The sequence below is a fragment of the Pseudophryne corroboree genome, chromosome 1 (genome assembly GCF_028390025.1).
Source record: "Pseudophryne corroboree isolate aPseCor3 chromosome 1, aPseCor3.hap2, whole genome shotgun sequence".
Classification (NCBI taxonomy): domain Eukaryota; kingdom Metazoa; phylum Chordata; class Amphibia; order Anura; family Myobatrachidae; genus Pseudophryne; species Pseudophryne corroboree.
Genome location: NC_086444.1, coordinates 898,166,918 through 898,193,696, shown reverse-complemented (window position 1 = coordinate 898,193,696; position 26,779 = coordinate 898,166,918). Strand labels below are relative to the sequence as shown.

At 41.7% G+C, this 26,779-nt stretch overlaps 1 protein-coding gene across 2 annotated transcripts in view; it reads right to left on the bottom strand.

Moving 5' to 3' along the window:
• Positions 1-26,779, bottom strand: part of SYNPO2 (synaptopodin 2) — a 419,056-nt gene that overhangs the window by 53,154 nt on the left and 339,123 nt on the right. The window contains exons 3-4 of one of the 2 annotated variants that reach the window (XM_063920230.1): positions 18,289-19,091; positions 10,356-12,483 (exon numbers count right to left, since the gene is read on the bottom strand). In XM_063920230.1, coding sequence (XP_063776300.1) covers positions 10,356-12,483; positions 18,289-19,091 — 2,931 coding nt within the window. Of the gene's footprint in view, positions 1-3,873; positions 12,484-18,288; positions 19,092-26,779 lie in introns of those variants that run through there. The other variant, XM_063920229.1, reaches the window with a different exon arrangement.

Below are 26,779 nucleotides of genomic sequence, written 5' to 3'. Positions count from 1 at the left end.
ATACATATATATATATATATATATATATATATATACATACATACAGTGGGGCAAAAAAGTATTTGGACAGCCACCTATTGTGCAAGTTGACCCACTTAAAAAGATGAGAGAGGTCTGTAATTTCCATCATAGGTACACTTCAACTGTGAGAGATAGAGTCTGAAAAAAAAACCTAGGAAATCACATTGTATGATTTTTAAACAATTTATTTGTATATTCTTGCGGAAAATAAATATTTGGACAATCAAAAAGCTTAACTTAATACTTTGTAATATAACCTCAGTTGGCAATTACAGAGGTCAAAAAGTTAGATCTGTCATGTTTTGGGGCTGTCGCCGGGCAACACAGACTTTCAACTCCCTCCACAGATTTTCTATTGGGTTGAGGTCTGGAGACTGGCTAGGCCACTCCAGGACCTTGAAATGCTTCTTACGGAGCCACTCCTTAGTTGCCCAGGCGGTGTGTTTGGGGTCATTGTCATGCTGGAAGACCCAGCCATGTTCCATCTTCAATGCTCTTACTGAGGGAAGGAGGTTTTTGCCCAAAATCTCACAATACATGGCCCCATTCATCCTCTCCTTAATACGGATCAGTCGTCCTTTCCCCTTTGCAGAAAAGCAGCCCCAAAGGATGATGTTTCCACCCCGATGCTTCACAGTGGGTATGGTGTACTTGGGATGCCATTCATCATTCTTCTCCCTCCAAACACTGCGAGTGGAGTTTATACCAAAAAGTATCACCACATTACAAAAAATCTGACGACATTACATTCTCCCAATCCTCCTCTGGATCATCCAGATGGTCACTGGCAAACTTTAGACAGGCCTGGACATGTGCTGGCTTAAGCAGGGGGACCTTTCGGGCGCTGCAGGATTCAATCCATGACAATGTAGTGTGTTACTAATGGTAACCTTTGTGACTGTGGTCCCAGCTCTCTTGAGGTCATTGACCAGGTCACCCCGTGTAGTTCTGGGCTGATTCCTCAAGATCATTGATACCCTACGAGGTGAGATCTTGCATGGAGCCCCAGGTTGAGGGAGATTGTCAGTGATCTTGTATTTCTTCCATTTTTTAATAATTGCACCAACAGTTGATCTCTTCTCACCAAGCTGCTTTCCTATTGTCAAGTAGCTTATCCCAGCCTTGTGCAGCTCTACAATTTTGTCCCTGGTGTCCTTAGACAGCAATCTGGTGTTGTCCATGGTGGAGATGTAGCAGTCTGACTGCTTGAGGGTGTGGACAGGTGTCTTTTATACAGATAACCAGTTCAAACAGGTGCCATTAATACAGGTAACGAGTGGAGGATAGAAGAGCTTCTTAAAGAAGAAGTAACAGGTTTGTGAGAGCCAGAAATCTTGCTGCTTGGTAGGTGTACAAATATTTATTTTCCACAAGATTATACAAGTAAATTGTTTAAAAATCATACAATGTGATTTCCTGTTTTGTTTTTTTTCAGATTCTGTCTCTCATAGTTGAAGTGTACCTATGATGGAAATTATAGACCTCTCTCATCTTTTTAAGTGGGTCAACTTGCACAATCGGTGGCTGTCCAAATACTTTTTTGCCCCACTGTGTGTGTATATACAGTATATATATATATATATATATATACACAGTATATATATATACACAGTATATATATATATATATATATATATATATGTTACACAAATGACTGTGCCTGTACCTAAGTACGGTATCCGGATTCTAGGACGACACCATTTTGGTCAACACCCATTGGTCGACAGTGGATATGTCGACACTAGAAATAGGTTGACACGGCCATTAGGTCGACATGTGGCTAGGTCGACCTGAATTTTTTAAAATTTTTTGGACTTTTTCATACTTTACGAACCATGTGGACTACGATTGGGAATGGTAACCTGTGCCAAGCGCAGCGGTATCGGAGCGAGGCACCTTGGCGAGCCATACAAGGGGACGCGGTGCACTAATTGGGGTTCCCGGTCACTTGATGGAGAAAACGACAGCAAAAAAACCCATAAAAAACTCATGTCGACGTTTTTTCATGTCGAACTTGTTCATGCCAACCTAATGTTCATGTCGACCTATTTATAGTGTCGACCTACCCGCTGTCGACCAATGGGTGTCGACCTAATTGGTGTCGACCTTGAGTCCCATACCCTTTAGTACGTACTTCATCATGGTGCAATAAAGTCATGCCATTTTCCTACTACTTCTGGATGATTAGGTGACAGTCCTAGAACAGGAGTGTGGGGAAGGGGCACCTGCAGGGAGTTTACATGTGTCTGCAACACTCCGGGGTAGATATATTGTGTGTCAAAGAAGCTGATAATCTCTGACAGATAGTTTTAGAACGGCTGGTTTATTATTGGTTTCTGCTGCTGTTTTAAAACTATTGGTCAAAGCCTCTGATGTTTTGCTGCTTTGAAAAAACGACATTTAGTAAATCTGCCCCAAAGTCTATAAGCAGCACCTGAAATTGAGGGATTTAACTCTCGTTATTTATCACCACACCATGCAAAGGGATAGATTATAGGCCACATGGGCCTCTAAAAATGTTCAAGGGCCTATATTGAGAAGGGGATGAGCTGCAACCGGTGTTGTGTGGGTATGACCAATGCCATGTCGGTGTGACCAGTGCTGTGGGTGTGGCTAGAGTCACGTAGGTGTGCACATCCCCTACACTATCAGACCCACTGTGTCCCTGTCCACATATAAATAGAATAATTGCTTAATTTTGTGTGAAAGCTACAAATATCATTTTAATTTTAATACTTATGATTTATGGCAGACTGCGTGACCATCTACGAAGCTATCATCCTCATGCAGCCATGATGATGGGCCTATTTTTAAGTGGAGGCCTGGAGATGTAGCTCCATCTTCCCCAATATTACTTTGGCCTTGCATACACAGCCATCAATAGATGTGTACAGTATATACTGTAGCAATGAAAAAGTGTGTACTGTTTAACTCCGTCCTGCTGTGGAGTGCTTTCCTACCCCTGTGCTCGGTCTATTTTGCTACCTTTTGAGCTTTTCACAGTAAAAAATCAATTCTCAGAATTTTTTTTATTTATACACACACACACACACACACACACACACACACACACACACACACACACACACACACACACACACACACACACACACACACACACTACATAATAAACAAGAAGTTATTTTTGTTGCAGCATTATTCCACATTTTCAAAATACTACAACTTAGAATTCTGTATAAAGGTGTTTGTTATAAAATCTATACTTTAAAATAATACTAATAATGTCTTTTATTTTTGTGCCAGTTTTCACTGTCTTATACTAAATGCAAACAATTCACAAGAGTGCTAATTTTTTATTTTTTGTGGAGATGTATTTTTTGTGTGTATGCGTACAGTGAGTACACAGAAAACAGTATTCGGACCCTGTCCCGCTGCCCCACCCGCGGGCGGGGAGTTAAGAAAGAACATGAGGTTTGTACAATTGTGAGCATATTTTTTATACTGTTGGGATATAATTGCATGCACTTGTGGTTCCATATAAAATGCCTATTTCCTAGTAGGAGATAATAATAATAATAATATGGTCTGTTTTCTGCATAAAAACTATTGCTATGTGCATTGTAACGTAATATTAGCATCCATGACCTATAGCTCAATTATTTATTTACATGCATAATGGACGCGATAAAGTCACGTTTCAGTCATGCAGCAAGCACAATTTTTGATTTGTCAACATGGCATTTACATGCTAAGGGACTTCCCATATGACAGATGATTAATTACCCTAGCAGTACCGACTAGCATATTGCTGAGTATCTATTTACATCAAGTGAAACAACTAATAAACTGATTTACTGGAATCCTATACACTTAAAGAAATAGAAGGAGAAGACAAGTTTTTGTGTTTTTTAATGTTGGTGTGAAAAATACAGCAAATCAACATAGGAAACATGAAAATGTGCAGGAAAGATGTGAAACAGAAATTGGGGTCTATTCATGTAGCAATGAAAATAGTGGAGAAAATTTCAAGTGGAGACGTTGCCCATGGCAACCAACCAGCTTTGAAGGAAGCCTTTTATCAAGTACATTCTATAAAATGTAAGGGAGATGCTGATTGGTTGCCATGGGAACTTCTCCACGGGTCTGTTTCTCCACTGTTTTCACTGCTTCATGAATAGACCCCAAGTACAGTGCAGGTGTAGAACCAGTCAAAGGCAACACAACTAGTACATCTGAGGAGAATGACTAAGAATAAAGTGGGGAAATGATTATGCCGTTCTTCGTTTGCTGTAATAAGAAAAAAGTTTTCGATTACTATATTGGCTATCTATCTATCTACATATCTTCCAACAGTCTGGAATTTTGCAGGCCAATAGATAGGTCAAGAAAGACATTTTTCAGAGTTGACTCTTCATGCCAGGGTATCTGATTTCCAGTCACTTGAAAGTCATCCTTAACATATGCAACTGAAAAACATACTATCTAAATGCAGCACTCATACTTTTGTTAATTAGTATGCAATGACACATGATCTGCTTTCTGACTGTCCAACTGGCTTGCTAATTCAGGATATGCTCAATTGCTGGCGCTACTGGATTTGTGCTGAGGACAGACATTTTAACCGATCTGCGGTCTTCAGACTCAGAAGGTTTACATACTATGGCTGAAGTGCCAAAGGCAATGATCGCCTGTATTGCTGATTACTTCACTTCTTTCTGAAGTGGCTGAAAAGTATCCCTAGTACTTACATGAAGCAACTGTACAAATCATTATGCATCACTAGGGGGCATTGTCTGCATTCTTATACTAAGCTAGAATTTTACATTATCTTATCCTTTAAAGAGGACCTGTCACCTAGATGCTGTACTATCCTTTTCTGGGAGGTATGCAGCCCATCAGTACTAGGAACCAGTTACATCAGTGTGGCCCTGCCTGGCTAACATTCATGAGAGCATACATTTTTGAGGTACTGCTTCCAAGTGATTTGATAGGCTACATTTTCATGGACGTTAGAGTGGTCAGAAAATGGCTCCGTCCTTTCTAGGCCTTGTAAAGTGCACAGCACATTCCAAGCTGCTCACCTATGTTGCTGTGTTTTTATATGCCCCTGCAAACTAGAAGTGTACCTTGTAGAACTTCTGAACCACCCCTTTCCATTACTTTCTCCTGAAATACTGCTTTTTTAGTCTCCATTATGTCTTAAATCAATCATGAGAGTGCAGATATATTTAATTATTGTGTATTTGACATGTTTTTCTGTATTGCTTTTCTGCTGTCTCCAATGAATGCTACTGTATGGTACTAAACCTGATTCTACCATGGGGAGATGTACTAAGCCTTCGATAGTGATATAATGGAGAGAGATAGAGTACCAGCCAATCAGCTCCTAACTGCCATGTTACAGGCTGTGTTTGAAAAGTGAGATTTAGGAGCTGATTGGTTGGTAGTTTAGCTCTCTTTATTTATCACTCCCAAAGGCTTAGTACATCTGTCCCTTATGCTGAGGCAAAAATTAATTCTTACATGGAGTGACAACTGCTTTGTGTCCTTCTGCAAATTGAGCAGTTCTCCTATAAAAATTTGCTTTTTGCCCCTTTATTTAATTTCAGTGATCTCACTTTGCATGACAAGATCTAATTTTGGTACTGCTCTGTTAAACAAGGAGCACCACAGTGGGGTCTATTCACTAAACATTGGATGGAGATAAAGTGGACAGAGATAAGCTACCAGCCAATCAGCTCCTAACTGCCATTCTGCAAACACAGCCTGCGGCATGGCAGTTAGGAGCTGATTGGCTGAAAATGTATCTCTGTCCACTTTATTTCCATCCAAGGATTAGTAAATAGACCCCAAGTCATCTACAGTAGGTGCATCAGGGCAAGCCGCAGTGCGTGTCCACACCAAACAGAATGTTGTGCTGTGTCTTGGCTATAATGCCCTTCAGATATTATGCCTAATGTGTGTAGGTAACAGGTCCACCTCTAATTCACTAATTACAATATAACAGGTGACTTCAAACACCAAACCCGAACAATCTTGAGAAACTGTGACTTAGAAAATGCTATGAACTGACAGTGGATGTGTCTTTCTGGAGTCATTAACTCTAACACAACTGAAGGCAGCTTGTCATAAAAAGAGCCATGAGTCTATGTACTACAGTCTTCTTTCAAATTGCTAGCAATTATTCACAGTTTACTACAACATCCTTCCTTTTCCATCACTCTGTAGGGCTTCCAGACTGAGAGGCTCTAAAGCAGTGGTTCTCAAACTCGGTCCTCAGGACCCCACACAGTGCATGTTTTGTAGGTAACCCAGCAGGTGCACAGGTGTATTAATTACTCACTGACACATTTTAAAAGGTCCACAGGTGGAGCTAATTATTTCACTTGCGATTCTGTGAGGAGACCTGCAAAACATGCACTGTGTGGGCCCCCGAGGACCGAGTTTGAGAACCCCTGCTCTAAAGCTATAGTAGGTACACACCCATACAATTATAGGAGCAATTGCTTTATATCGGCTGATTGTCCAGATACTGTAAAGCTAGGTACACATTATACAATTCCAGATTTAGCTGGTTGGAATGAAAATCTGGTAATGGATGAGAGCAAATGACAATCGACCATCTGCTCCCAAAAACTGCAAAATGAATAAAAACAGTCGTTCATCCAAGTTGGTTAGATTTGCGTTTAACCAATTTGTATGAATGACAGGTTTTGTTAGTTTTCCAGTGTTTGGGTGCAAATGGTCAATTGTCGTTTGGTCTCATCCATTACCAGATTTTCATTTCAACCAGCCAGATCTGGCAGATTATCTGGCAGATAAATGTATAGTGTGTACCTAGCTTAATTGTATATGTGTGTTTGCAGGAGCATTAGACAATAAATGCATAAAACACTCCTGCACATGGTTAGAGCAGGAGCTCGCATCTTATGAGCAATTTAAAATGTAAGATACTGGCCCCCCCATCCATTGATGAGCATACACACTGAGCCAAAAATAGCACAGTGTATGCAAGGTACACCCTGATCAGATAATCGCTTTGAAGAGCAAAGCGTTTAACTGATGTGCTGAGTGATCTGCAAACTCTGTCCTCATTACCCCCACACAGTGCATGTTTTGCAGGTAACCCAGCATGTGCACAGGTGTATTAATTACTCGCAGACACATTTTAAAAGGTCCACAGGTGGAGTTCATTATTTCACTCGCGATTCTGTGAGGAGACCTGGAAAACATGCACTGTATTGGGTAATGAGGACCGAGTTTGCAGACCTATGGCATAGTGTGTACCAGGCCACCCAGAGATCAGATTACTCCCCTCTTGAACATGTATTAAAGCTGAAGTACACTATCATGTGCCAGCTATGTAACTATCGGTATCCGGATGATAGATCAACAGTGTATTGGTTGACAGTCAACAGGTCGACACCATATGATCGACTTGCATTAGATTGACAGGTAAAAAGGACAACAGGTTTAAAAGGACGACATGATAATAGTCGACACATAAATGGTTAACTTTTTTTGGTGGGAGTTTTAACATGTTTTCTCAACATTTGCTTGATTTACTATCCGCATGGACATCTATTGGGAATAGTAACTTGTGGCGAGCAAAATGAGCCACCTTGCCCAAAGCGTGCGAGTGAAGCGAGCCCGTGAGGGTACACATTTGGACTAATGTTGATCACATAAAACGATATATACAAGATTTGGCCCAGAAAACATGTGTCGACCATTTTTGTACCTGTCGACCTTAAGCACTGTCGACCTTTCATCTGTTGGCCTTTGTACCCGTTGAATTGCTCCTGCCTACCTAATGCATGTCGGCATGGTGACTGTCGACTGATCCATTGATCCACACTCATGACTATCACTGAACAATCTGTCAAAGGGAATACAGTAAAACAAACAAAAAACCTAACAAACAAGGGATTTCAGCTTTACACTACAAGTGAGTGATTGAGTCCTCATCTGTGTGTTTTTGTCCCTCTCCTTGCATATAAAAGGCACAGAAAATAAAAATCTAAAGCTGCACATTCCATAATGTTAACATGTTTTTTTGTTTTATTTTTTAGAAAAATATTTTTATTTAAAAATATCTTTTTATCTAATCTTATTCTACTGTTTGGTTTCCTAACGACCAAGGCTAGAACCTTGTATAGGGCAGTGATTAATATACTAGTAAAATATAATATTAATGCCCTTATTTAGCAATGAGTGATAAATTTGCCCCAGCCAATCAGCTCCTATCATTTTTCAAACACAGTCTGTAACATGTCAGATAGGAGCTGATTGGCTGGTGCAATTTATCATTCACAGTGAAATTTATCACTCATTGATAAATAAGGGCATAAAATAGAAAGTGAAAGTAAAGTTATCAGAACAATTAAAAACAAAAGCTGTACATAAGCAGCAAAGAGGCTCTGAAACGGATTACAGCGTCGGTCACATGACCGCCGGGATGCTAAACGCATCCCCTGAAACCATCAACCATACGCTACAGAGGCTAAACTTTTTCAAAAGTGTCTAAACAGCTTATCCTGTGCAGGTTGCATTTAATTTCAAAGTGTATAACATCTGTCTTTTTGATTTATAGGCTCTATAAAATAAAATATACAGTGGATGCATACGTGGTTGTACATGAGAATGATGACATTATAAATATAGGGAAAATGTAAACAATTTTACTATCTGCTAGAAAATCTTATTTTCATAGGGTGCATCTAAGACATCTATGTTGTCCGTCACATATATGTATATTAAGTACAAAAATATTGTAATAATCATATTAATTAAATTGTTACAAAGAATAATTATACAACCCATAAATATTATGATTATGCTGGAGTTGGTACTCTGCCTGCTATATAGATTAATAATTATGTACCTATTATAAACAATTTCCAATTAGTTCATTAAAGGCTAAATTATTTCATCTTTTTTATTCTAAGTACAGATGGAATATGGTAGCCACATTAGAGGGTTATAAGACGGCACGCAAATTGCCTTTGAGTGGGACACAAAATGTGAATCCAGACCTGTTGCGTTATCATAACTGATATTATTTTGGTTCTAGAACAGTAGTGAGCAAACAGCTTCCCGAACATGTGAAGCCATGAACAATGTAAAGACGCAATCTGACCAGAAAAAAACAAACATTGCTCTCTTTCTTAGATACATTTAGTAAATCCAGTGGTTGCAGAAAATTGTAATCAGTCTTTTGCAACCAAATAGCTTTCCCCAAATGTAACCTGTTGGCCTTAAATTAGAAGGAGCCACATGTGAGCCCGGTCAAAATATCATGTTTTGTTTACCACTGATTTAAGCAATACAAAAGTGAAACATTCGCTGCAGTGCACATATGGATGAGCAACTACAGTACACAGCTATTTCATGCTAGAAAAAGTTGTTTCCAGCTGTCATATATTCTAGGTATAAAATACTTCATAAATCTCTGAAAGTCCAAGACAGAAACCGTCTGCTTATTACATATGGGTCTTGTCCGTCCCATTCTGTAACATGGTTATCTCAATCAAATGTTGCTTTTTATACCAAAATAATAATAAAATTAAAAAACTTAGTTCGCTGTCTGCTAGCTTAGGTAAAACATACAAGGAGCAGACATTACTTGGGCTGTCCTCTGTATTACAGCCGCACTTGCACTGACAACACTTGTTATTTCTCCATAACTACAACATTAGAAAGACTTTATAAAATTCAGTTTATGTTAAAATGCCTAAATATGGGCAGTGTAAATGTAGACAGACAAAAAAATAAAAGCTAGCTCCATGGTTTTGCTGTGTGACTTTACATCAAGGACAACATTAGGGTTTCCCTACATGTCTGTGAATAATCTTCGCTATGAAATATTGTCCATCTAAGGTCTTGTGTATTTACTTGACAGCCAAAATTAAATATCTAAAAAGAACACTTTGCATAAAGGCTTATCACGTTCTAGATATCTCTCTATTCCATGGGCTCTGGGAGATATAAATAAACTAAAATATTGGGGCTCTAGACAGACAAAGTTAAGTGTTATTGCATAATAGTGTAATATATAGTGAACAATGTTCACTAATCATAAATAATTGTAAAGCAAAAACCCAACAGTCCTGATTACTTAATAGTATACAACTGTATGCATCCAATTGGGACATTAATTACTGCTAAGTACTGCAATGAAAAGCCTATGTGTAATTTATTTTCAGAAGTAATAAATGATTTGGACCCAGTTTAAAGGATGATACAATGTTATGGTATTAAGTATACCCAGGACAAAAAGTATGTCAGGTCACCACTGCAAACTATTTATTCCTTTACAAGTGGAAACACATTTCCAAATTGAATACTATTCTTCACCAACTTCCGGTTTCCACACCTGGGCTGCAACACCAGCTTTCTTTGCAGAAAATTTCGGCCTTGGAGGAGCAATCAATGTTGCAATTGGTGATTCTTGTCTAGGCTGCATGGGGTATCCCAGAGGAGAGTAACACTCGCTGCCGGGAGTGAAGACACTTGACTGGAAAGAAGGTTGTGTGTTGTAGATTGACTGAGAGTATTCAGGTGTTGGCTGGGAGTTAGTATTAGAAGGAGCGTTGACTTGCTTTGTGAATTGAGCCTGCTTTTGAGGAGGGAGAAAGTCCGACTTAGTGCTTTTTTTAGCTTCTCCTGTAGCAGGTGTCATCTCAGATGGGGGTTTAAAAGTGAATAAAGAAGCGTTAAGCTGATAAGGCTGGTGTTTCATAACTTGAAGTGCACTGAGTGCTTTGGTGGGCTTTTTCTTGGCATTTGAAGATCCAATCTTGGCGCCAGGCTTGTTTGCTGCTGGAGGGTAAAGTGGTGACTGGATTGGATTATATGCTAAGGGAGGAGGGGCTCTGACATTGGATGAATATTTCCAGGATGTTGGTAAGGATGGAGTTGGAGACATTGATCGAGCTGCTTTTTCTTCTTTCTCTTGAACCGTGGCTGAATCTACCACAAACTTTTCCATCCTAGACTGCCTCCTGGCAAATAGTTCTGCTCCTTTTCCTCTTAGAGCTGGCATCTCATAAGCAGTTCCAGCAACAGCAGAACTGCCTGATGGAGTGATAGGAGGTGTTTTTTGTATAGGCATTTGATTTACCCCTGAAGCTGGCATGGGTGGAGCTCTGAAGGGACCAGATAAATTAAGAGTGCTTGGAGGGTTGTAAGAATGGAAATTTGGTTGTGCAACAGTGGCTTCTGCAGAAACTGTACTCTGAAAAGAGTTTTGGTTTGGAAAGACCTGTTGTGATGAGGGAGCAGCAGTTGGAGGTGCCCATACTGGTGAAGTTGGCATTACCGTGGTAGGGGATTTTACAGAAGGTTTTGGGGCAACAGGTGGAGGTGTTTTTAGCTTGCCAGTGTTTACTTGCATGAAATTACATGCTTCTGCTCCAAGACTAAGGTAGTCTTCTTCTGGCCCAGACTCATTGCCAGTAGCACGTTTGCCTTCTCTGTTCTGGACAAGAGTCAGAAGCTCAGGATTCGGGCTTACTTTAGGCTGTTCTTTAAATGTGAACATGGGTTTTGTGCTCCTTCGTTTTGCCTCCTGTAATATCCCTGTCTTGCTTGCTGGAACAGCAATCCTCTCATCTCTAGAAGCTATTTGTTCTATTGGATAGGATGGAGCCCACACAGCTGCTTGGGCTTTACCAGGTACGGGAGACGATACTTGGTACCTTGTGTCAGGAGGTGGAGTGACAGAAGAATAAGGAGGTGGTACAGGCACATCTGAGATAGGGCTAGCCATGTTTCTGCCAGATGAAAATGGCAGAGCTGCTCGATTCTGTGTTCCACTAAAGGGTTTTGCTGTTCTGTTTACAGGCTGAAATGCATTTGATTCATGTGCTCCAACTATACCATTCTGTACTCGGGTGTTGCTGACTTCTATATAACTTTTACTCACACAGCTCTGGGTTTTAATGGTTTGCTGTTGCTGGGTCTGGTATGACTCTGTGCTATTTACATTTTCTGTGATGGACACCTTCTCTTCAATACTATGTTTCCTGATTTCTTCTTGCTCGGCTGATATTTGATCCATCCTTTGCTTTCTCCTTGCAAACATGAGAACGCCTTTTCCTTTGGTCTCTGGAAGCTCCTCCATTGTTTCACCACTATTAAGTTTCCTTTCAACTTCTACAAGTCCAGTATCCCAATCAAAGGTTACAATATGTGCGTCGTTTTCAGGTTCTGATGAGAAATCTTCATCTAGGTCTGATTCACTTGCGCCGTACCAAGTGACTTTGAAAGTATTCTCTTTATTTTCGTCGTCTTCGTCTTCCTCGTCTTCCTGCTGTTCAAGTTCTCCTGTTCCGTAACTCGTCAAGGTAAATTTCCTGGATCTTTGGCGACGCTTCTTAAACATCAACACCCCCTTGGATTTGGGGTTTGGAGCAGCTGTCAGCAGCAGGGCAATACTCTTACATTTAGACTTGGCTTCTTTAACTTGCTTTTCTGAGAGGCTCTCACTGCGCCTAAGCCCTAAATAAAGAATCAAACAGAATAAACCAATTAAACCATCTCATTAGTGCATAACGTTACAAAAACTTGTAAGAACTTGAATAATTAATGGGCGATGGGGGCTTTCGTCTCACATTATAGACATACTACTAAATAATATAATATCAACTTTTAGCCTTAAGTTAGAGAGACATTGGGGACATTTATAACATATAGGGGGATATTTATCAAGGGGGGAGAGATAAAGACCAACTCTACACACTCCTGTCATTTTTTTAAATACAGCCTATAAAATTATGATTTGTTGGTACTCTATTTGAGTCCTGTTGGAGAAAGAGCGCTATATAAATAAAATTATTATTATTATTATTTCTCTCCACTTTATCTCTTCATGCTTTGATAAATATCCCCCATAGCATGTGATTGTAAGGATGATCCCAATTTCTATTTTCTAAGTACAGTTTCAGAAGGAGTCATGATACACAATGGATGGGGCCTGTCTGTTAACCATTTCATGGCTGAATATTTTCTCCCCATTATTTACAGCCTGATTTTCACATTTTAGTGATGTTCCTATTGAACGGGTGGTCTTCAGTATGCCGGCTGTCGGGATCCCGGCGCACAGTATACCGGCACCGGAATCCCGACAGCCGGCATACCGACACTTATTCTCCCTCGTGGGGGTCCACGACCCCCCTGGAGGGAGAATAAAATAGCGTTGCCACCGTGCCCGCAGCGTGGCGAGCGCAGCGAGCCCATAAGGGTCTCATTTGCGCTTGCCACACTGTCGGTAAGCCGGCGGTCGGGCTCCCGGCGATGGTATGCTGGTCGCCGGGAGCTCGACCGCCGGCATACCATACTACACCCCTATTGAACATATGCCAACATTATACAGTGTTTGTCTTGACAAATACAGATTTCTCTTAGAAACATACTGAGATAAATAGCTTATTTTATAGGCATTATATAGGAGAAAAATATGCAAAATTAGGGAACAATATGAAATAATGTCGTTTTACCCAGTATATCAAACCAAATACATGCTCCTGATACAAAATCTGACATTGTTAAAGGGTACAGGGACACGTGCACAATTTAGTTTCAATATTATGCTGTACTTTATGGTGGAAGAATGTAGAGATAGGACTGGGGCTAAGAGAGTGGCTATTAGGAGGGTTATCATAATGTTATGAAGGTTTGGGCTGGCCGCCGTTCTATGTGACACTCATACAATAACTGACAGGAGAGTGTGTGTGTGTGTGTGTGTGTGTGTGTGTGTGTGTGTGTGTGAGAGAGAGAGAGAGAGAGAGAGAGAGAGGATTATTTATGTATTTCTTTTTATATGTTGGTGGTAAACCCTTTGGATGGAGAGGAGAATTGGGCAATTTTCCCTTCTAGTGTTGAACAGCTCTAAAACCAGCTACATCATGATGTATGACTGTAGATCTAATATATATGATGTCATTGAAGATTTGTTCACAACCCAGAGAAAAGACCCAGAGATATCATAATGACTTCCCTGGGTTTCCTTACCTTGTACTGAGGGCCCATTCATAGCTTTACGTAAATGTGTATTTACATAACTCTCTAATGTTTTCAGATCTGTGCTTGTGCAGGAGCCACACTGCTCATGTGCAAACCTGTGTCTGCAATGTCGGTCGGAGTGCCCCAAAAGCCACAGCATGATTGAGATGCTGCTAGTGTTTGGGAATGGAGACTGGGAGCGTTCCACAATATGAGTGAATGTCGGCCCCATCTTCTGGGTGTATCAAAGCCTGTGGTTTCATCCTTGGACGCAGCTTCACTGGCCCTGGCAGCGTAAATTTGCCTGTCATCCTGAGTAATCTGAGGGTTACTCAGATTTCCGATGGTCGCACAGTTGATCCGATGCTGCATCTTCGGACACAGCAGCAGACCACAGAAGCCGGCAGTGGGCCTCTTTTGGCTTAAGATGCCTCCTGTGGCTTTTGCATAATTTCGCACAGCCACTGCGCACAAAGTTGCCATGGCTGTGTTATAGCATCCATCTGTGGATCGGCCCCCAAGTGCAGTTCCTGAGCACTCTCTGTCCTCCAAGATTGACCTGGTACTTAAGCGGTATCGCTTAGCTGCCTGGGTGAGATAAATTATGACCATATGTGTTCTATTATTGCTGTAGAGAGGCCTGTCAATATCACTGAACTTGCAAATGCAATGTCTATTATATTTCTTTTCTTATGTATTCTGGCTTTTGTACTTTGAGTATTATGATTTTGATAGTCTAGAAGCTGTCATTGTTACTATTAATATTAGTCACTGTAAATCAGTTTCCCCTGTGATTTCTACAACATAATACTTCAAGGGGAGAATTTAATAACCAAGCATTAAATATAAACAAAACTATATATATTTTTTAGAAACTAAATTGATTATTAACTAAGTTGAATTAACATTTGAAGATTCAATATCATTTAGTTAAATAGAACACATTGTACTTGTTGTAATTGATGATAGTTATTTAAATTTTTCTCATTTGTCAGTGTAAGGTATAAAGTGAATGATCGTGTTTACCAGAAGTGCAATTCCATGTTCATAAAAACTCTTTAATTAATCACAGTGATATTTCTAATTAGCTTTCACTGTCATTGCTGCTGTTCCAGCATTACATGGCCGATGGCGCAATACTTTAAAATTATTAGCAAAAATATGTCTAACCAATGTATTATTCTGTATTGCTTTCTATTTTCTCAATTTCCCCTCTTCTACCTCCCTCCTTCTTTCCCTACCTGCTCCTCCATTGCTCTATCTCTCCACCCTCCCATATACAAAGCCATCTCCCCCTCTGTTCTTCAGCACACACATTGGAGGGGCTGACCCACAACACAACGCAGGAGGCGAACAGAAGAGTCTTACTTCAACAGCATTCGGGCTTTACATATTATGTAGCTATGGTGCTTGTGGGACATTAACGCAATGCTATAGGGTACTAATTTAATGTAGAGGGAGTATTAATATACATTTATACCCTGGTCACTTTGCACAAATAACCCGGTATCGACCCGGTATATTGCCGGGTCGACACGGGTCGATGTGCTGTGTGAAAGGGTCACTGCCGAATTCCCAGGTCACCTGACCCGGAAATTCAACCCGGGAATAAAGGAGGGTTATTCCCGGGTCAGGCGCAGTGTGAATGGGTTACCTGGGTTGATGTGACCCAGTACCACTTCCCAGCATAGGGAGAGGCGGCGCGGAGATGATCTCATCTCCAGCATTGCCTCCGCCCCCGATGCCACCGCGGTACCCGCCCCTGGATGGCAACCGGGTCGGGTAGCATGTTCTCAGGGTCCAAAGCTGGGTCGCACCTGGGAAGGTCCTATTTCCAATTCCCGCGTGCGACCCAGCAATTGCTATCTGAATGGGGTATTAGTGAATAATTAATTACGAGACTATTGATTTTAAAGCCCTAATAAAAATGCTTAAAGTGCTCATCAATGTACACATGGAACACTTTAAAGAACTCCGATAATTAATAAAATATGTTCAAGAAATGTCTAATTACTGTACATGGGGGGCTTCCATTCCCATTTTTTGGCATCCATCATCACATATTAGAGGAATCACAGCACATATCTCTGACATCTGCTGCAATATATAACCTTATTAAATAGCCACAACATTTAAAAATACAGAAATCCACCTCATGACAATTTATTTGGCTTCATTCAGATTTTAGTGAGGTAAATCTAGAGTAGATTCAACTCATATATTTATATACATAACATTCATCCGTAAAGTGTCTGTTCTACAACAAGGGCAATCAGGATTAGTTTGCCAGGGTGATGATAATGAATCTGCAGAAACACATGCCTGTACCGATACATTTTAGAAACATTTATTTTCTTTATAGGTTGCACAAGAGATTGTAAATACATCTACTAACGCCTGTCTTTGCTAGTTTATGTGACAGCTACCAACAGCTGATTAGATAGACACACACACACGGTATATCTTGAAGTGAGTGCAAATGCTGCCTCTTCCTAAGTAATTCGGTTGCTGACAATGCACCGTGATTTCAAACACCAACTTCTAATAATAACTTTTTAGCGGACATTGAGTGTTATTCAGGATTGTGAGAAACCAAAAAAGTTAGCAAATGGTCAAAACCATGTTGCACAGCAGGTGGGGCAGGTGTAACATGTGCAGAAAGAGGTATATTTGGGTGGGGTGTGTTCAACCTGAAATCTAAATTGCAGTGTAAAAATAAAGCAGCCAGTTATTACCCTGCACAGAAACAATATAACCCACCCAAATCTAAATCATTCTGCACATGTTACCTCTGCCCCCCCCTGCACTGCAACATGGTTTTTCCTAATTGATAACTCTCCTGGTTTGCTTACAACTCTGAATAACCCCCATTATTCCCTCCTTCCACAATAAGTAGTAATGTGCACTTAGAGACTGTCACCAATGCAGCAAGCTGAGGGAACGTTACTTTCAGAAGAGTATCGCTGTAAAAGGCTTGGTGCTGACATGCATGTTCCGCTTATAACAGTGTGGGAAAGGCAGAGCATAGCTATAACACCTGTAAATGGAGAAGCTAGAGAGCCCAAGAACAATAAATACAAAATGGAATCATTTAGAATGCATTTGTGATAGAAGAGAGAGAGAGAGAGAGAGAGAGAGAGAGAGAGAGACTCCAGGGAGAGTGAAAGAGATAAGTAGAGAGTAAAAGTGCCAGCCAGTGTAATGATAACCATATCTTTCCTGTCAGGGCAGTGTCCACTTTCCAAAAAATGCTAAAAAATAACACAAAGTGTTCTCCTATTGTTGCCCATGTTTTCGTAGTATTTTTAGTGTTTTCTTGAGATCCGAATATGTATACTAGATCATCATAAGCAGATCTTGCAACAATATCATTAGTAAACAAAAATAGTTCTATCCCCTCATGCAGTGCTTTATAAAAACATTTTTTGCTTTGTCTTTTATATAAATCCATAACATATGTCAGTTCCAGAAACCACCATTGTGGTAAAAGTAATGACTACACAAACCACTGACATAGCTAGTGCCTGTCACAGTTATTCTGGAGCTCACGGTCAGACATAAAACATGCTGACTCCTCCTTACTCCCAGCTTTTTATTAATAACTGGTCCTTATGTATGTGGCTATGTTTGAATGCTGATGGTGATGCAATTTCACAGCCCCTCAGGACATCAACCAAAACACGTGTAGAGTGGACAAAGCTGAACACAGCTGGCATATACACACAAAGGATGATCTTCCACATAATGTCCTATATTATGTGATCTGCCTTTTTACTTATACATCTATGGGTTGCAGCTACCACTACACACCATAGTAATGTTATCCAGGAAAGCTAAGAATTGTGTGCAGTCAGCATTTAGTTTAGGACTACGTCAAGCTATTTCTCAGAATAGATTCTGTGTCTGACCTCTAAAGGGAGTAAGGCAGAAGAAATAGTAAGTTCACTTCACAGTCTAGCAGACTCACAAAATGAAAAGGATCATGTAACTCCCCAGTGCTACACATGTTAGTGTCTGTCAAACTGTCTTCTGCCAGGATCATCACGCTCTCCATCCAGTCTGTCATCTAAAAGTCCATCTCAGCAGGTCTCATTCCTCTGTACAATGAATTATCAACCAACCTGTTTTGCAATTCAAATCCCTTTCACGCTGCCAACTTCTTAATGATACTGTATGCATTTATTCCTTATTCTTATTACTTAAAATGAATGTCATCATAACAAATATTAATAATAATACAAGGGGATAGAGGATATGGGTTCAAAGGAAACAGCAGAACATGAGCTGTATAAGTATACTTACTGGCGTGCCTTGCCCGGTGTTTGTGGGGTCTTGTGTGATCACTTTCTGCCTGCTGATCCTCCTCTCCTTGCTCTGAGTCTTCTGCTGTGTTTCCAAAAGAGACAGCAGAAGGAGGTGCCCCAGACTGCCCTCCTTCCTCTACTGAGCTAACACACCCCCAATCAGGCAGAGACCTGGACTCCTTCTCTCTACCATAACAGTCTAAGATCAGTTCAACCCTGGGGAAAGATGTTTCTTCTGCCTCTCCTACTGGGATAATTTGTGCCTGCTGTTTGCCTGTTATCTGGAATGTGGTAGATGCCAGCTGCATAGGTGTCTCTCTTTTATTAAGGAATGCTGAGGTCCCAGAGCCAGTTTCACTATGCTGTACATTGTGTTCTGTTACTGAAGATGTACATTTGTCAGCACCCATAAGAGTCACAATAGGAGCACCTCCAGTACCCAAGTGCATGTCCTCTGAGACGGTCAGCTGAAGCTCCACTATAGAACCTTGTGTTGCTTCTTCTTTGCTTCTTATCAAAGAAATGTCCCATGTTAAGTCATCCGTTGGCGTTTCGACCTCTGTAGGAGCAATCTTGTGGCACAGCATTAAATCCTTGTCTTTCTCTGCTCCTATCAAACCCATATCACACGCTGTCCTTGAATAAAAAGATTGGCAATTTGTTTCAGAAATGTCATGCTCTTTTGGTAAAGTTTGTAGGCCCGGGCGGATTTCTAATGTGGTACTTTCCTTGTACTCCTCCTTGTTTATATTTTCATCTTTCCCATTTTTATTTTCTGCTGCTAGTGTCTTGTTTGCTGTCCTGTAACAGAAGCGAAAAAGAAACCATTATTCTCTCACGAGACCAAACATTGTCACATTCTCTTCCAGAACTAAGGGTTCTATTCAGCAAAACTAGCGTTTCTGCACAATTTAAGTTTCCCTACGGTTTAGCAAAGGGTTAACGGAAAAGATAACACAATCATTCTCTCTGTTAATACTCCATCCCCTCTCAGACCCACATTCCGTAATGACAGTGCCAGTGTTTTCCGGCTGTGTAATTACACAGTTTTATAAAAATGCATTTTATATACTCGGGATAAACACACACTGGTGCAGGTAAGTTATCAAGTTATCAATCTACATTTCGAAGTTTAATAACACTTCTTCATCAGGATATAAAACAGAGTGAAAAACACATACCTTATAAAAGCCATCAAAACCACACGTGCCGCTGACACGACGCGAATCCCCGGCATGAGGATGCCCACAGATGACGTCATCATCCGCCCACCGGATGATGACATCATCTGCGGGCGTCCTCATGCCGGGGATAAATTTTGAAACGTCGATTGATAACTTACCTGCACCAGTGTGTTTTTATACCGGGTGCCGCCTGCATGCTGTATATGGCTTGGGGCCCTGCCATGGATTCCTAGAATTAGCACCGGATTAGGTATTCATCATTAGGAGTGCTGCTTCATTTGCCTATATATATATAGCATATATATATATATATATATATATATATATATATTTATATAAATATATTCTCTATGAGTCTCTATTTGACCTGCGAGCTGCACACTATTGCAGGGAGGCAGCTGTCCTTTTTAATCCCAGGCTAATACAAGTAACTAAGAACTCCCAGGCTGGACAGGATATCCTTTGCTTAAACCTGGGAGCTGCATTGTACTTCTGATAAGAGCAGCTACAGGTAGTTACGTCCATAAGTGTATTTCAAAGGACATATCGGGCTGGATGTAATGTCGCCCGAGATTGCCGGATGTGTGAGATGGCAGCCGATCTTGCATGTATTTTTAAAGGGGCAATCACTTACAGGGCAAAACCATGCCTTGTGATTGCCCCTTTAAAAAAATGGCCGAGATCAGCTGGCATCTCACACCTCCGGTGATCTCGGGTGTCATTACATCTGGCACATGATGTGCATGTTCAGTTGAGGATTAAAGTCTATTTACTATTAGAAGTTTAAACTCTTAAATTAAGGTCTCATTGTAGACATTGAATTAAACATCTACTCCCCAGTCCTCATCCCCGAGAGAGGATTTTGAACAAGGAATTAAGGGGACTCTGAACCTGCATTAATTGTGTTTGGCGCTCCTCACTGTAGATAAAACAAATCTGTTGCTATTATATGTATATACAACAACATGTGACGTAATAAACTAAATAAAATCTTCATAAAATCTTCAAAAAGTGCATAGGAAATCTTGGGCGTACGTGAGACATATAACAAAGAGAAAAGCAGTCGCATAAAACTGAATTAAATGTTACAATGGCAATTACCCAACATGTTTCATCAAGGATGGAATTACAGTATGTCTCACCTCTCTGTCTGAGTGGTGAGACATGGGGGTCTATTTACTAAGCCTTGGATGGAAATAAAGTGCACGTATACCAGCCAATCAACTCCTAACTGTCATTTTTCAAACACAGATTGTGACATGGCAGTTAGGAACTGATTGACTGGTACCTTATCTCTGTGCACTTTATCTCCACCGAAGGCTTAGTAAATAGACCCCATAGTTGCAGAGCCGGCCCTAACCAATATGATGCCCTAGGCAAGATTTTGCCTGGTGCCCCCTAGCACCACTGCTAGTTCTGCCTCAGACCCTGTACCCCTTTCCCAGCACCACCACCCCTCACCCATAGCAGTCCTCATTTTGGTGCTCCTATCCCCTATATTTTAAATAGAAACAGTGCGCACATTCAGCGCACAGCCCAAAAAGGGGCGTGTTCTTGCTGGGAAGGGGCATGATCACACAATAGTACCCCCAATTCAAATTACGCCACATAGTACTGCAACTTTATTCACATTTTATCATGCCATAGTGTCCCTTATTCACGTTACATCACACAGTAGTACCACTTTACCTTATAAACGTTACTCCTCACAGTAGTGCCCCTTATTCACATTACACCACACAATTTTGCTCTTTATTCACATTAGACCATGCAGTAGTGCCCTTTCTATACATTATGCGACACAGTAGAGCACCTTATACATATAATGCCACATATTAGTAATGCATTTATACACATAATACCACACAGTAATGCCCCTTACCCATATGGCACACATTATTAATGTCCTTAGACATTATGCCAACCTTTATTAATGCCCTTATACACATGATGTCCCTTACACATATGCAGCACATTATAAATGCCCTTATACACATAAGGGCACACATAATGTCCCTTACACATATGCCGTACATTGTTAGTGAACTTTTATACATAATGACACACATAGTGCCCCTTACACATATGCCAAACACTACTGCACAACCATCCCACTCACACACAGCACTCACATGGCCACTAACACTGTGACCTCTGCCTCTGCTTGGATACAGATGTGTCCTGATACATCTTGCCTCAATACGCCATGCAGCAGGAGATGCCTGGCCTGAGTCAGCTGGCAGCTCTGCTAACGTCAAGCACTTTTTTGACAAAAATGTGTCTTATTTACATTACTCTGTGGCTAGGATGCACAAGCATCTTCTGCTGATTAAAATTATATGTGGCATGCCTATATTCTGTGTGCGACTGTGGCTGTATCTGCATATGAAATGCTACGTTACACTGATTTCCAGGAATACACTGTAACGTAGCATTTCATATGCAGATACAGCCACACTCACACATAGAATATAGGTTGTCATTCTGAGTTGATCGCTAGCTGCATTTGTTTGCTGTGCAGCAATGAGGCAAAAAAAGGCACTTCTGCGCATGCGTATGCGGCGTAATGCGCACGCGCAACGTACAAGTACAACGAACAATGTAGTTTCACACAGGGTCTAGCGATGCATTTCAGTCGCACTGGTTGCCGCAGAGCGATTGACATGAAGTAGGCGTTCCTGGGTGTCAACTGACCATTTTCAGGGAGTGTTTGAGAAAACGCAGGCATGCAAGGAAAAACGCAGGCATGGCTGGGCGAACGCAGGGCGTATTTGTGACGTCAAAACAGGAACTGAACAGTCTGAAGTGATCGCAAGCGCTGAGTAGGTTTTGAGCTACTCTAACACTGCACAAAAAAACTTTGTAGCCGCTCTGCGATCCTTTCGTTTGCACTTCTGCTAAGCTAAAATACACTCCCAGTGGGCGGCGACATAGCGTTTCCATGGCTGCTAAAAACTGCTGGCGAGCGATCAACTCGGAATGACTCCCATAGGCATGCTGCATATCATTTTAATCAGCAGAAAGAGCCTGGGTCTGCATAGTTCCATCCTTGATGAAATGCATTGGGTAATTGCCATTGTGTTTAATTCAGTTTTAAGCGACTGTTTTTTCTCTTAGTCATGTTGTGAGCATTGTATGAATTTTTTTATGTTTTTGTAACCTGAATTAAAACTTGTGATGATAAGAAGAAAAAAAGGTGCAAGATGGAATTGTCCTTTGGCCCTCCCACCCACCCTTATGTTGTATAAACAGGACATGCACACTTTAACAAACCAATCATTTCAGCGACAGGGTCTGCCACACGACTGTGACTGAAATGACTTGTTTGTTTGGGCCCCCACCAAAAAAAGAAGCAATCAATCTCTCCTTGCACAAACTGGCTCTACAGAGGCAAGATGTCGACCTCATCCTCCAATTTCTCACCCCTTTCACTGTGTACATCCTCCTCCTCACAGAGTATTAATTCGTCCCCACTGGAATCTACCATCACAGGTCCCTCTGTACTTTCTGTAGGCAATTGCTGGTAAAGGTCTTCCGGGAGGAATTTATAATTCATTTTGATGAACATCATCTTGTCCACATTTTGTGGAAGTAACCTCCTACGCTGATCGCTGACAAGGTTACCGGCTGCACTAATCACTCTTTCGGAGTACACACTGGAGGGGGGGTGGGCAACTTAGGTAAAATAAAGCCAGCTTGTGCAAGGGCATCCAAATTGTCTTTTTTTCCTGCTAGTATACATACGGACTGTCTGACATGCCTACTTGAATGCTAATATATAATCGTCCACCATTCTTTCAATGGTGACAGAATCATATGCAGTGACAGTAGACATGTCAGTAATCGTTAACAGGTCCTTCAGTCCGGGCCAGATGTCAGCACTCGCTCCTGACTGCCCTGCATCACCGCCAGCGGGTGGGCTAGGAAATCTTATCCTTTTCCTTGCAGCCCCAGTGGCGGGAAAAATTGAAGGAGGAGCTGTTGACGGGTCATGTTCCGCTTGAGTTGACAATTTACTCACCAGCAGGTCTTTGCACCTCTGCAGACTTGTGTCTGCCAGAAAGAGAGATACAACATAGGCTTAAACCTAGGATCGAGCACGGTGGCCAAAATGTAGTGCTCTGATTTCAACAGATTGACCACCCTTGAATCCTGGCAAAGCGAATGAAGGGCTTCATCCACAAGTCCCACATACTTTGCGGAATCGCTCCGTCTTAGCACCTCCTTCAATTTCTCCAGCTGCTTCTGTAAAAGCCTGATGAGGGGAATGACCTGACTCAAGCTGGCAGTGTCTGAATTGACTTCACGTGTGGCGAGTTCAAAGGGTTGGAGAACCTTGCACAAGACAGAAATCATTCTCCACTGCGCTTGAGTCAGGTGCATTCCCCCTCCTTTGCCTATATCGTAGGTGGATGTATAGGCTTTAATGGCCTTTTGCTTCTCCTCCATCCTCTGAAGCATATTGAGTGTTGCATTCCACCTCGTTACCACCTCTTGCTTCAGTTGATGGCAGGGCAGGTTCAGGAGTGTTTGCTTGCGCTGCAGTCTTCGGCACGTGGTCGCAGAATGTCGAAAATGGCCCGCAATTTTTCGGGACACCGACAGCATCTCCTGTACATCCCTGTCATTTAAAAAAAAAATCTGCACCACCAAATTAATTGTATGTGCAAATATGGGACGTGCTGGAATTTGCCCAGATGTAATGCATGCACAATATTGGTGGTGTTGTCCGATATCACAAATCCCCAGGAGAGTCTAATTGGGGTCAGCCATTCTGCAATGATGTCCCTCAGTTTCCGTAAGAGGTTGTCAGCTGTGTGCCTCTTACGGAAAGCTGTGATACATAACTTAACCTGCTTAGGAACGAGTTGGTGTTTGCGAGATGCTGCTACTGGTGCCACTGCTGTTGTTGCTACGGGAGGCCATACATCAACCCAGTGGGCTGTCACAGTCATATAGTCCTTAGTCTGCCCTGTTCCACTTGTCCACATGTCCGTGGTTAAGTAAACACTGGATACAACCGCATTTTGTAGGACACTGGTGACTCTTTTTCTGACGTCTGTGTACATTCTCGGTATCGCCTGCTTAGTGAAGTGGAACCTAGATGGGATTTGGTAACGTGGACACAATACCTCCATCTATTGTCTAAATCCCACTGCACTAATGGCGGATACCGGATGCACGTCTAACACCAACATAAGTGTCAAGGCCTCAGTCATCCGCTTTGCAAAAGGATGACTGCTGTCATATTTCATCTTCCTCACAAAGGACTGTTGGACAGTCAATTGCTTAGTGGAAGTAGTACAAGTGTTCTTCCGACTTCCCCTCTGGGATGACGATCGACTCCCAGCAGCAACAAAAGCAGCGGCAGCAACAGCAGGCGTACCACTCAAGGATCCTCCGGAGGAATCCCGGTTAGGAGAGGACTCCTCAGTCTTGACAGTGACATGGCCTGCAGGACTACTGATGTTCCTGACTGAGGAGGAAGTTGACGTTGAGGGAGTTAGTGGTGTGGCTTGCAGGAGCTTGGGTACAGGAGGAAGAAGGGATTTAGGTGTCAGTGGACTGCTTACGCTCTTACCCAAAGTTTCACAACTTGACACTGAATTATGATGAATGCACTGCAGGCGACGAATAAGGGAGGATGTTCCTAGGTGGTTAACATCCTTACCCCTACTTATTACAGATTGACAGAGGCAACAGATGGCTTGACACCTGTTGTCCGGATTTGTGGAGAAATAAGTCCACACCAAAGAGGTGGCTTTTTTGGTACTTTGCCCAGGTATCACAATGGGCTTCTTCATCCCATGGACAACAGGTGTCTCCCCCGATGCCTGACTTAAACAAACCACATCACCATCAGAATCCTCATCGTCAACTTCCTTCTCAGCGCCAGCAACACCGATATCCTCATCCTGGTGTACTTCAACAGTGACATCTTCGATTTCAATATCAGGAACTGGACTGTGGGTGCTCCTTCCAGCACTTGCAGGTGGCGTGCAAATGGTGGAAGGAGCCACCTCTTCCCGTCCAGTGTTGGGAAGGTCAGGCATTGCAACCGCCGACACACTTGGACTCTCCTTGGGGATTTGTGATACCATCTCAGAACGCACAGTTCTTTTCTGTGCTCTTTCCAGCTTAACTCTTTTAATTTTTCTAGCGGGGGGATGAGGGCTTCCATCGTCATGTGAGGCTGAACCACTAGTCATGAACATAGGCCAGGGCCTCAGCCGTTCCTTGCCACTGTGTCGTAAACGGCATATTGGCAAGTTTATGTTTCTCCTCAGACCATTTACATTTCTATTTTTGGGTCTTTTTACTGAAGTTTGTTTTTTTAGATTTTACATACCCTCTACTATCACATTGGGCATCGGCCTTGGCAGACGACATTGATGGCATTTCATCGTCTATGTCATGGCTAGTGGCAGCAACTTCAGCACTAGGAGGAAGTAGTTCTTGATCTTTCCCTATTTTATCCTCCAAATTTTTGTTCTCCATTATTTTTTGGGAGTTATATAACACAATACGCGGCACAGGAATGACTGATGGCCAGGACACTACCACTGGCCTGATGCAGCATAACACAGCAACACTGTAAGGGACTTGTTGTTGTTGTTGTTATTATTATTATTATTATACGGCAGCAGCGGACATATAGCAGCAGTGTATACCACTGTGACTGCCTGGTCACTGGAATGACTGACGGCAAGGACACTACGACTGGTCTGATGCAGCACAACACAGCAACACTGTAAGGGACTTGTTGTTGTTGTTATTATTATTATTATTATTATTATAATATGGCAGCAGTGGACATATAGCAGCGTATACCTCTGTGACTACCTGGTCACTGGAATGACTGATGGCCAGGACACTACCACTGGTCCGATGCAGCACAACACAGCAACACTGTAAGGGACTTGTTGTTGTTATTATTATTATTATTATTATTATTATTATAGAGCAGCAGTGGACATATAGCAGCAGCGTATACCACTATGACTGCCTGGTCACTGGAATGACTGATGGCCAGGACACTACCACTGGTCTGATGCAGCACAACACAGCAACACTGTTAGGGACTTGTTGTTATTATTATTATAATATGGCAGCAGTGGACATATAGCAGCAGCGTATACCACTGTGACTGCCTGGTCACTGGAATGACTGATGGCCAGGACACTACCACTGGTCTGATGCAGCACAACACAGCAACACTTTAAGGGAATTGTTGTTATTATTATTACACGGCAGCAGTGGACATATAGCAGCAGCGTATACCACTGTGATTGCTTGGTCACTAAA